General features: G+C 31.6%; 2 protein-coding genes across 3 annotated transcripts in view; one reads left to right on the top strand and one right to left on the bottom strand.

Moving 5' to 3' along the window:
- The window catches only part of LOC148618427 (DNA topoisomerase 3-alpha-like), a 32,830-nt gene extending 32,365 nt beyond the window's left edge, over positions 1-465 (top strand). For both annotated transcript variants that reach the window (XM_088577331.1, XM_088577330.1), the window contains exons 30-31: positions 76-195; positions 375-465. In XM_088577331.1, coding sequence (XP_088433457.1) covers positions 76-195; positions 375-406 — 152 coding nt within the window. In that variant the 3' untranslated portion in view covers positions 407-465. The remainder of the gene's footprint in view (positions 1-75; positions 196-374) is intronic.
- A 620-nt stretch (positions 466-1,085) lies between these two features.
- LOC148618426 (uncharacterized) lies at positions 1,086-11,162 on the bottom strand. The gene is made up of 5 exons (XM_088577338.1): positions 10,996-11,162; positions 8,103-8,250; positions 6,272-6,368; positions 4,925-5,046; positions 1,086-4,334 (listed from the first exon to the last, which is right to left on the bottom strand). Exons 2-5 carry the CDS (start codon positions 8,220-8,222, stop codon positions 4,257-4,259), a joined length of 417 nt encoding a protein of 138 aa, XP_088433464.1. The 5' UTR covers positions 8,223-8,250; positions 10,996-11,162; the 3' UTR covers positions 1,086-4,256.
- Positions 11,163-13,374: the final 2,212 nt, after the last annotated feature.

Raw genomic sequence — 13,374 nt, 5'->3', positions numbered from 1 at the left:
ACATGTAATAATACTTATTTCATATAATTATATATCTGTAAGGGTGGAGTTTTATATAGTAAAAACTATCATTAGGTGGAAGTGGTAGTTGGGGAGGACGAAGCAGTGGAGGGGTAGGAGGGAAGAAACAGGCAAGCACTTCTACCCACCCTGGTGCTAAGAGAGCAAGAAAATGTGGCATTTGTGGGGTTGAAGGTAATGTATTCATTTTATAAGTGTTCTGGTTTTGAAGATAAGAATGTTATCTTATATCACCTTTTGTCTATAGAGTAATATTTTATGTAGTGTAATTTTCCAAAAATTCAATCTTTATAACTGATATCCTGTGTGTAACTTTATATGTAAATATTAACAAACTATCATTTAAATTTCAGGCCACACAAAGAAGACCTGCCCTCACAAATGAAATGCTGTGATATTTTGTTTTGACATTGCCGATCTTTATGATTAAATTATTGACCTTTTTGTCTCCATTTTTTTTTAATCAATATGAGATTTGTTTAAAATGAATAGTCTCCTGTCCACTAAAGTAAAGTTCTGTCAGGCTGTTTGATTTCATTTTTTACTCTACATACTCTTAGTGCCTCCTGTCTGTCTGTCTGTCTGTCCAACAAAACAAATATTTTCATTGCACTTTGAAGGAACTACAGATTACAGCCACTTGAAATTTTGTTTGCAAAGTTATTAAAGGGTCCCATATAATGAGTACAAATTTCACATCTTTAGCACATATACTTGGTGTTATAAACAAGAAAATCTGTGAGCAAATGCACCCTAGATTTGGAATATAGTCCAAATTTATAGAATTATTAATGAGAGTTGATCTATAAAATGTTTTTTTTTTCTTCAAATATTTATGGTAAGCACTCTACAAGTTGAATTCACAACCATAGAATGTCTTCATGGTGTTAACAGACTTGTCTGATTTGGGTAGACTGACGTAAACTACGTAAGAAATCTCCATTCAAGACAATTCTGTTAAGTTCCATTAATGGTATCAGTGTCTCAGATTATAAATGGGGCAGGTGGACATACGTCTACATTTGTTTTGCCCAAAGAAAAGAATGTACAAAGGTAATAAAAAAAAAGTTTCATTATTTATTTTCTTTGGATATTACAACAAATATTTGTATTTAAGATAGTAACAAATTTACATAACTAAAAATTCAAACAAAACTTATTGAAAGAATTAGTATTGGTAACAATCAATACTATGTTAATATTTAGCTCTTTGCCATAGTTCAATTAATTTTCATCCGATTTCAAAATTGTATATTTACGTCTTAGTAGTGTACTTATTACTTGTACACAACATTTTAGTACACACTCTACAAAAAGTGATAATTTAATAAATACTAGATATTACAAGAGAATTTCACACAAAAAAATAAAGATGAATAGTAACCAGTACATACAAAAAGTGTCTATTAGAATTAGTACTAATATTTGAATCAACATTAATTCAAGTTAGAAACATTTCTTTAAAGTATTCAAGTGAAACCAGCCTAAACTGGACAATATCTGAAGTCCTTTCACATCAGTCCTAAATGGGACTTACTGGACAATATCTGAAGTCCTTTCATATCCATCCTAATTTTATTATGAGCCTGTGCAAACACACTGAACACTCCTTCAATCCTGGAGAGTTGGTTTGGTCTAGACTGGTTTCCTTGAAATGACATTGATAGCACCCACAATACCTCTTCTGTTCTTGTAAGATAACTGATTTACTTCATTGTATCAATATTACTAATTCTGTGATTATATATAATGCACACATTGAAATGCTTATAAATTTGAAGGTGAAATAAGGTTATCATCAATATGTTACTTTCACTTTGTGATTTATCTGAATTCTAATTTATCTGCATACACTTTTATTTTGCTTTGAATGCAGAATGAAAACAGAATAAGATACATTACAATTAAGAAATGACATGGAGGACACTTGAAACAAAAATCTTAAATATATACAATCAGTTACAATATAAATATACTGATTGTTTAAAAAAACAAATAATTACCTACAAATGCCCTATTTACCTAGTCCAGTGGTATTTTCAACAAATATCTGCATACACAACTGTTAACTTGGGCAAATCAACAAAGATTCTGAGTGTAAATAGCAATAAATTAACCTGAGAATGATATACATGCTACAATACCAGAATCCCTCAAATACATGTATCTGTAGATAACTCTTTCAATTTGATGCTTCAAACATTTATACTACTTTCTTCTTATCCATCAATAATTCAGTTAAAAATGCAAAGCTTGACATGTATCAGTCAATGTATGGACCATGCAGAATATTAATAGGGTTATCATAATAACATAGTACTGAAAATGAAAAAAAAACACAATTCATGATAATTATAAAGAAACCTCCTTTCACTGTTCATGGAAATAATATTTGTCCTGATATTCATATGATTAAAAAATAAAAAAGTTTTTGCATACAGTGGCAGCAATACATATATTGTAGTGAATATAGTGAATGTTCATACTCCAAGGAATCTACAAACTAGAAATTAGATGAATGTACCTCTGCATGATTCGTATTTTAACTAATACTGACATAAATACTTCTGACAGGAGATATAACTTGTCAATTAACCCTTTAAGCTTATTACATGTAGGTGTAAAATTGTCAACAATATTTACATACATGAATCATACTAATGTATTCAAAGGTATTTGAGATGGGGACAGTAAATTTTCAACTATGACGCAACTGAAGGGACAAAAGTTTCTCTACATCTCTATCACAAAATTATGGACAATACAATAAGATCAACCTAACCAGAGAAATTATTAATTAGACATTAACATCAACTATAATGTCTACTCTGATTACTCTTATCAACACATTGATTACCTGTGAACCATACAAGATAGCATACACGTGTGGTCAACAAATGAGATCATTTTGGATGCAATAATTGAATGCAAAAAGAAAACAAAATATTTCACCCTAATTAAACACCATTATGATAATGATATTTTTTGTTGTTAAGCTAGCACCAAGCCTAATAATTGTTCTTTTTTTTCCTTTCCAAACATTAAAAAGAAATGTGAAATAACTTAATCCTGATGTTTTATCATGTTCACTTCTCATATATACAATAATCACATTCTGATAATAAAATGAATTACAACAAAAATGTGAGCACCGGTAATTGCTCAACTCCTTTGGGAAACATATTCAACTGAGCACTTTGTATGAGATTCTCTGCTTTTTACAGCCAAATTACTATGACCTTCCAATCCCAACTCATCAACTTTAAAACAAACTCTTTTGAAAAGCTGAACTTTACTACAAATGAATCATGAGAAGAGATTATCAATTTTTAAAATAGTCAGATGCAGATACAAGGAGGGCAGGCCCAATTTGCAAAATTTATGGAGATAGCATATTTTTGTGTGTAAAAGCATCCATTAAAATGTGTTTATCAAGGATTATTTTGTGGTCCCCCGGTGATTCTCTGGGTTCGCCACTGATACTCATCAGTAATTCAGTACACTAAAATTTTCTACTCTGACACTTATTATCACTATAATCAATTGGATTAACTACTTATTTGAAATTAAGTTGATGAGTTGGTGGTTATTTTATGGAAAGAAGTAAAAGTCAGCTGTAAGTTTACTTCCTGAGAGAAGAAAAACTTGTACAAGTTACATCCCTGTCAACAAATTATATGATGCTGCCTTAGAAAAAAAAATAATGGCAGATTTTGTGAAAGTAAAGCTGAGAATGCCTATGAGAAGTTATTGTTTTGAAGGTAAAATCTTTCATTTACCATTATGATACAGGCAATACATGGATAAAGAACAGAAGCTTCAGAAACCTTAATTACATATAATACACAGTTTTTCACTACTATAAGATTGCAGATTTGTTGAAATTAACATTTGGACAAGTTTACATTTAAGAATTGTTTTTGAGGCTGACAAATAGTCACACAATTATTGTATATCTACCTTTATCTTTAAAAAAATTAAAAGAATGTGTGCCAGCACGTATTACAGTAAATCAAATAAAAATGACAAATTTGAAAACATCTTTATATTGTTTATACATTAAAAAAACCAATAACAACTTTCTTCAACATGTAACATTCAAGTTCTTAACAATAAGTATTTATACACATTACTTATCAACAAAACATCAACCAACAAATTTATGATGAAACCAAAAGCTGTATCATCAAGGGGAGCAACCCAAAGATCAGATCTTCAATTATCATTTCCAGCTCTCACGAGTCAGCTATCTGTGCCCTCAGTTGCTTCAGCTCATCATTCTGAAGAGTAGTAACAGCTGTAGCCTCAGCTAGCTGAAAAAAAGAACCTAATACACGTACCAAGAGAAAGATAACTTGACACTAAAATCACTTCAAGCTTTAATACATTTGCCACACTCATTATGGCTAGTCTTAAAATTGTTAACTTGAATTTTCATTATTGTACAAGACAAATAAATAGCATTCTAATACAATATTGCACATCTAATTCAAGTGATATATGATAATTGACCAATACAATTTCTCATTTTTTATGAATCCACAATAAACAAGAGAGAAAATGAATAAAGAAAACCAATGACCACATGAGAAGTACAGTCAGTATTTGGAAATAGAAAGGTTATATAATTTGGAATGTCAAAAGTCTAATGTCCTTTAAATTATCTAGTTATAAAATAAACTGTACATGACACTAAAACACTCGTGTAAGATAAACTCAGCATGCCTTACTCAAGAATAATTATTGACACCAATGTCCATATAAATGATTCACTCAGCATGCCTAAAAGAAAATAAATATCTTTCATTTACTGACAACAATATACTTTTATAAGATATACTCACCATGACTTATAGAAGGTTACAAACACCAATACTAGTATATTAGTGCAAGAAATACTCACCATGCCTAACAGAAGATCAATTTTCAGCTTTAAAAGAGCAATCTCTTCTTTCATTTGTTGTTTTTCCTGTTTTAATTCTGCAATTTTGATCTTTGATTTTTCTGGATGGTTATCTGTTGATTCTGTAAAGAAATACATTGAGCATATCAGTTGTCAACATCTCATTGCTATAATAAATAAGATCTTACTCAACATACGGATAGAGAGATGTTACCACATGTGCTATGGAATAAATATTTGTATTATATTGATATTCAATTCTAAATTAATAATAATAATATTACAAACAAAAAATTCTCTGTGCCAATGCCAACTAAGTAATAATCTAGCATCCTAACTTCAGTGTGTGGTCAAATTATAAATTAAAGTAGGACAAATGTTGTCAATCAAGTCTAAAATTGAATCCTACATAATAGCACATCTATATAAAACTTATACAAAAATGTCATGTAGCTACAGAGAAAACAGATAAATTTTACGTTCAAACCATGTGATCAAAATAAATATAAAGCAAGCCCACAAACAGGAATTTGTTGTTGCACAAGTCTGCTAATGAATCCCACACCTTGTATAAAGCTTGTGAGAAAATGTCATGTAGTTGCAAAGAAAACTGTTACTGTTTTTTTTATATCAAAACCATATGGTCAAATAAACTAGAAAAACTATAGCTCACTAACTTGATAACCCCCACTCCCCCGTTTGATAACATAATATATAAACATGCACCTTCTGACCTCCATATTGACAAGAATATGAGGTGCACATGGGTATACATAATAAAGACTCTGTGATAGTTTCATTCAGTGGTGTAGGAGCAGTAACAGATATGAAATGGGTCCCCAATGTCCCCATATTAACAAATGACAAAGTCCATTCTTTGCTATGTGAAACCCCCAAATTGATTCTGATCAAAATCTGAAATAGGAGGTGCAGTGCATAACAGGAACATGTAATGAAGATTCTGTGAAAGTTTCACTGAATTACATTCAGTGGTGTAGGAGGAGTAATGGATAAGAGATGGGTGCCCCTTATCATCGGAAGGAAGGAAAGACGGAAACCCATATCAATATATACCCCCACTTTTGCAGAGAAAACTGTTACAAAAGAACGTGTGATGGACAGATGGAGGGATAAAACAACGGACAGCATGATCACTAAATACAGGTCAATGAAAACCCAATATTCAATTACAAATAAAAGATGGCATTACTTAATAATAATTCCTTGAAAGTTTCATAATACCAAAAATTTAAATGAATTGAGAATATGAAAGTGTGACAAAGTTTTTGTATGGACTTTCAACATGTATACAATATATTCTATCACAATGAATAAGTATTCTATTACCATCATCAGAGAAAAGCTGCCTTTCATTTCTAGCTTGTATGTACTGCAGGCGTTTCTCTGTTTTCTGGAGATCTTCAAACAGGCAGGAATTGGGTGTCTATGAAAAAACAAAACCATGTGTTACTAAAAACACTGATACAAGTACAAGGAGGAATAAAATCTACCCAGTGAATCTATTTGCCTCTCTAGTATAATATACCTGGTACAAAATATTAACTTGAAAAAATCACACAACTCTATCTGAAATTTTATTGTCCAATATACTTAAAACCTTAATTCAACTTGTGGAAAACCCTCAATAAAATGTCAATGGAATATAAGTTTCTTACAGATAACAGATATGGTGAAACGTAACAAATTCACCAGCATGTAACCTGACAGATATGGTGAAACGTAACTAATTCACCAGCATGTAACCGGACAGATATGGTGAAACGTAACAAATTCACCAGCATGTAACCTGACAGATATGGTGAAACGTAACAAATTCACTAGCATGTAATCTGACAGATATGGTGAAAGATAACAAATTCTCCAGCATGTAACCTGACAGATATGGTGAAATGTAACAAATTCACCAGCATGTAACCTGACAGATATGGTGAAACGTACAGCATGTAACCTGACAGATATGGTGAAACTTAACAAATTCACCAGCAAGTAACCTGACAGATATGTTGAAACATAACAAATTCTCCAGCATGTAACCTGACAGATATGGTGAAACATAACAAATTCTCCAGCATGTAACCTGACAGATATGGTGAAACGTAACAAATTCACCAGCATGTAGCCTGAATACAAAATAGTAAATACTGTCAGAGATCACCAAAAGTTCTTCAACAAGCATAAGCACACCTTTAAGAAACCTCTAAAAGGCCTGACAAGTAAAATAATAAAATCCAAGGTAACAGAACGATGACAATTCTTCAAAATCCAACTAAACAGTAAAATAACAAAGACATGTTAATGATCACTATCTTCTGACTGTGGACATTGTGGTGGGCTTCAACTGATTTGATAAGGTCATAAATGTAATGTAAACAAGTACTGTCTTTAAAAATAAAGATAAAGACAGCTGACACAGTAAAATTTGTTCTTTTTACATTAATCAGGAAATAACACATAGCATGCAATTTTAATTTTCTTGAAAACAACTAAGTTATCAGTATTTGGCCAAACAGAATTGTGATCAGGTGACTTGCATTTTCACGGAAGAATGTCTTTAAGGTCAAAGGTTAAAAAGCAAAACTATACTGACTGCTTCAGAAAAATGAATTGAAACAACAAACACACACACCATAAATTTCACTCAATAATACATCTAAGTCTCTCCATAGAATACCTCAACATACACCATATAGATAAATTGAGATATCTGCAAAAAAACCACTCCCAGTTATTGAAAGCTAGACTTATCAAAGAATGACAATACTATCAAAATACCAGCATTAAAAAAATAAGTCACTACAATTCCAGTGTACAGGATTTGGAGTAGTAAGGTCAAATACTTAATAAGCAAGATTTGATATAGTACAATATTAAAAAATTACTTAGTATTTACGTAGGGATGCAATAAGTGATCGTATATCACTAACTGTGAAAACAAAGATAAAAAAAATAGAAAATAATCTGAAAATCCTATCCTTTACAAATAAATCTAGTAAGGGCAGTTGATCAATTCATCAGATTTTGTTTGAAAGAATGTGCTTTATAGACTATATATAGGTAAAAAAGGGTGAATAATACCATTTTTAATTGCTATTACATTTTTGCATCAAAGTTTTGTAACAGTGAAAAAAACTTAGTAAATGTTCTCAGAAATACTTACTTTAATTCTACCAGTTGGAACACTTCTTTTAAAGTTAATAGAATTGTTGCCATTGAGATAGTTCTTCCATGCCAAAGACTTCCTCCATGTTTTCTTTCTAGGCATATTTCTACCAACCATACGGGTCTCTTGCTTCTCACGAACTCACCTGTAGAGAATAAGAAAAGTACAATATAATCATTTAAAAAAGTTAAAAATACAAGACTACAAATCTAAGTTAAATACTTTTTATAGTGTCTGCAGATTCCATTCAGTAATGTCAACTATTCCCTGTTAACCTAGAGGCTCTAGAGAGCCTGAATCGCTCACCTGGTCAAAAATAGTCTTTTTAACTTTCTAAAGCTGGACTCTTGACCTTACTTTACTATGTCACAATAAACATTTAATCAATAGAGAGCATCTTAATTATCATTTTCATACTATAAAATAAATCTCTCATAGTCATTTTTGACTTTTCAAGGGCAATAACTCTGACATTTATCAACAGATCTTTATGATAATTTTGGCATAGGTTGGTCTCACCATGCAGATCAATTATACCAGTCAGAATTTAGCTTAACCGGTTATTTCCAAAAATCTTGAATTAGACCCCTATGGTCTATTTTTAGTAACATTGGCCATGATTTTGCCAGATCAAAAATCCCCACAAAGATTGTTAAGGATATCATAAGGTACATTCATGCCAAGTTTGGTTACAATCCATTCAGTAGTTTAGGAGAAGATTTTCAAAGTTGGAAATACAAAAATTCTGAACAAAAATCCATTTTAGGACCCAACTGTTTTTGAGTTATTTGCATAATTCTGCAATTTGACCTATATCATCAGCCTATGGTCTATTTTAAGTAACAGTGGCCATGTTTTTCGCTTGGCCTGGTGAGCTAAAAAAAAAAAACAGAACAAAATGAAAATTCCAACAGAATAATTTTGTCTCTGCCTGAAATTTTCTAGCACAGTGTTGCTAAAAATGCAACATCAATAGGTCATACAAAATGCTTTGTGAGAAGCCTTGCTTTGCTTATTCATATATTTATTTTGCTATAATAAATTTGGAAAGGGGTAGAGGTGACTTCTGCTGGAATCAGAAATGCTTTGTGAGAAGCCTTGCTTTGCTTATTCATATATTTATTTTGCTATAATAAATTTGGAAAGGGGTAGAGGTGACTTCTGCTGGAATCAGAAACTGCTCAATGCTAACCAATCATTTCATCTCAATGTAAATTTCCCGTTTTCACCCAAGCAAAAAACAAAACAAAAAACAAAAGGAAGAACACGTGTATGATATTTAAGAGGTACATCAGTGATTTAGCTAGCACTTGTCATTTTCATCATTTACGAAAGGATTTCAAAAATGTCGAAAATTTTTTGGATCGTTTTCGTCACTTAAAATTTGAAAAGTGTACAAAAAAAATTCCATACAAAAAGTATTTCGTCACTTTGAATATAAATGTCGTTAAAGACTGTCAATAGAAAATTGCATAATTTCACCGGGTCGTACATTTTGATCTCATATGAAGCTACGATCTGCAGTTACTGGCCAGTAGCAATACAAATGTATAAATTATGCAAATCATATGCAAATGTAAAGTACTGAAATTACGAGTGCAAGAAGTCGCAAACAATATTTACAACTTAAAAATGTGTACTGATTGTGTGCATGTACATTTGTATAGGAGAGTTCTTCATGATGTCATCATTAACCTGTGATTTGGTTTTGGTTGGCAAAAAATCCATTGAGTGGCATGGGGCATCAACTTTAAATCATCATAACTTTTTTTTTTTTAAGATAATTAAAAAATTCTTTTGGTTCCTTATACTGCCAACAGAATTCTTCATATCCATGTAATTTTTGAATAAATATTCAGTAATTACACTTTACGAGCATAAAATTTTAGAAATTATTTTATATGAAAATAGAAGTTTACATATAAATATCATTTAAAATTTATTTTTCAAGTAAAAGAGTTATAAATTCCCATATAAATAATGAATTATTTTACTTAAATGAAACATTTTACTGAACCAAAGTTGGATATAAAATAAAAGTTATGAAGTTTTGAAAATTGGGATTCTATTCAAGAAATTGTCAATTGTTTATTTAGCTGTTTATTTGCCAACCAATTTGACACTTAATGATATGCAAATTAGTGAAAATGACATCACTAAAGAGAGTGGTGAACTCTCCTATATAACATCACATAATGCATAACTAAAAGAAAACCTTAGTGAATGATGCCCCTACATATTCACTTCTCCCTGGTGTCTCTCTGAAATAGAAATCACTTCTCCGTTTTTCTTAAGTTGCTTGAGCCCAGCAAATTATGTAGCACGTTTTAGAGATTTCAAAATCCCCCCTTGTTTTGACACAATATTTGTTTACGTAGTATTTTGTTTATCTGTTTCATGAAAGTGTTTTAACATGTTTTACTTTAAGGTCAATTCTTAACCATGTTTTAGGTTATTAAAAGACTTTAAAACATGTAAAGAAAAAAAACACACATTAAAGTAAATATATGTTCACCATTGTGTTAAAGAATGAAAAGTATTACTGTATATAATTACAACTACATCACTACAGTTTTTAGTTCTTTCTCCCGTGCAAAAATTGAACACTCATAAATTTGTATATGGACAAGAAAACCACTTGGCAAAACATCGGTATGCAACTTACAGATGCAGTTATATATAATAATATAAGTGACAAACATTTATGATAAACAGAAGGCGTTATAGAAAGCATTCAGAAACAGTTATATATAATAATATATATGACAAACATTTATGATAAACAGAAGGCGTCATAGAAAGCATTGCACGGTGGACATATTTAGTGTTCTTGTGGGTAAATTTTATTCGCGGCGCAGAAGAAATTTTCGAGTCAAAATCGATGCCTTACCTCCTTGATGTACTCTTCTTCGCACAAGGCTTGATTCAAAAAAGCCTATGTGTCTTCACTTTAACACATTTCTTTAAATATTAGCTCTCAAACTGACCCACTTTCAGCTCTTTCGCCGGGTTCGGCTGGAGGTCCCTACCAGCTGATTGTGAGCTGGTTCCCGGAGTGAAGTGACTTCAGGAGAAATGTTTGAGTAACAGCCAAAGTCTGTGTCGGAATTAAAAAACACGGAAAAAATATGATGATAATTTTAAGTTCCATTTAAATTCAATGTACACCCTCTATTTGTTAATGATTTTATAAAATGTAAATTTACCACTTATCAAATTATAAAGATGGAAATAATTAACACGGATTAACATAGACCCGTTATAGTGTCAGATGAGGAGATTTTTTTTTGAAAAAGAAAATGTTAACGACGACGCGGACGAGTGCAAAGTGATGGCAAAACATCACATGGCCCTTCAGGCTTGGCACGGGGGCTTGCTCCCTCTTACCAAATATATGCAGCCCGGTTAATATATAAACACTTAGTGTTTGCATACTAGCAGAGCCGTCAATCCGTGCGAGATCCGACAGGGTAGTCAAGGACGTAAAAAACCCTTGAAGTAGCATACTAGCAGTCGGGCTGCATATTTGAAAGCGGGATCAAGCCCCGAGGGTCAGGTGAACTAAAAAGGGAAATTCTCAGAATTTTATATTCTCCTATTTCTCACGTTATTTTTTTTTAAATAAAATGAGTGCTACGTTCATACGTATTTTCAGTGCGCATATATGCTCATTTAAATTTGCTTAATGCGTTCCCACGCACATTTTAACTTTAAAAAAAAACTTTAAATTCGCAATTGGATTGGTTTTTAGTTTAAACATATTTTACTTTCAAATAAACAATTTTGGATTAGACACGAGTTATTCCAACTCACATGGTCTTCTCCATACATAGAATATAACACACAATAAATAGCCGGCTTCAATTCGATATTGATTTTTCGTACGTTTTGGTCAATTGAAATGATCAGATTACATCCTGATATGGTAAATAGTTCGGCTTCAACCATTTAAAAATGATTTGAAGGAAATTTGATCCAATGAGAACAATGTTAGGAATTGTGAAAACACATTTCGTGATGCGCTAAAAAAATGTAAAACACCCTCACTAAAACAGAAAGCTTACAAACCTACAACCCCCCCCCCCCGAAATCATATTGTGAAAGCGTATAAAGTGAATCTTTCCTATTTGGTTTTATATCTCTAATGTATATGTATGTTGATATTTCCGACTACATGTATGTTGATATTTCCGACTACATGTACTCGTTTCGTGATTCTATAAGGTCTGTTGTTAAACGTTTAGAGAAAACAAAAACCTTGACAAATCTCCCTCTGAGAAAATTGGAGTGTGAAATCTCCCGTTTTTATTATACGACGAAAAAAAAGCTTGCGGTCGTATAATGTTACGTCCGCGTCGTCGTTGTGGTTGACGAATTGTTCTGAAATGTTGATATGATATTACCAACAACTAAGAAGATTCCTATTTAATTTTGCTGCCCTGCCGCTTTAATAAAAGCGACCAAAAAGGGTAAAAATACGTATTTTATTAAAACCCATCTACATTGTTTTTTTTTCAATTTTAAATATTCTATTTTTAATGTGTTCTTTATTTAGTTCGGCTAAGTAAATGTACAGCAGCTTTTATGTGTTTTGGACCTTTTCAAGTTATAGGGGGACAAAGTTGGACAACGCCTAAAACATTTCCATAACTTTTTTTTTTGGTCCGATTTTGAATTTTTTTTTATATTTCATTGGATTCTTCATTGGATTCCTCATTAATAATCCTGCCTGCATTTTTCAATCAGATTTCGGATATCTCTTATTGTTTTCGAGTTATTACGGGTCAAAAAGGCCACACCAGAATAAATCATTTTTTGCTTTGTTTTTTCGTCCGATTTAAAAAAAAAATAAAAAAAAAATAGTTTTGGAATATTTGTACAGCTTATTATATCTTAAGACGAAAATAATTGTCAAGAGGTAACTAAACGATCACGAATATGTTGATTTTACAATATTTCACTAGCGAATGTGCAAGCGTGTATCTACATATTTCAACTTTGATGCAGGCATGCTGATCCCGATTTCACCAAGACATCATTGCATATGAACAGACAGGTGTGCGCGCAAAAGGGGTGGGGGTGGGGTGGGGCTTTCTTTTCCTGTTTTCTTTTCAACATTTCTTTCATTATTTTATCAGATTAGCTAAAATCGTAATTTTTTTATTCATTACGTCCACAGTCGTAAAAAATTAATGTAGTATCGTAAATTTTCAATACTTTTTATTGTTTTTAAAATTGACATTAAAAGAGTTTTTACGTCGCAAAACAT

This window comes from Perna viridis, chromosome 4 (genome assembly GCF_037379345.1).
Source record: "Perna viridis isolate PV_CMFRI_1.1 ecotype Kerala chromosome 4, ASM3737934v1, whole genome shotgun sequence".
NCBI lineage: Eukaryota > Metazoa > Mollusca > Bivalvia > Mytilida > Mytilidae > Perna > Perna viridis.
The sequence above is the reverse complement of the archived record's forward strand: the minus strand, read 5'-3'. Positions and strand labels throughout refer to the sequence as shown.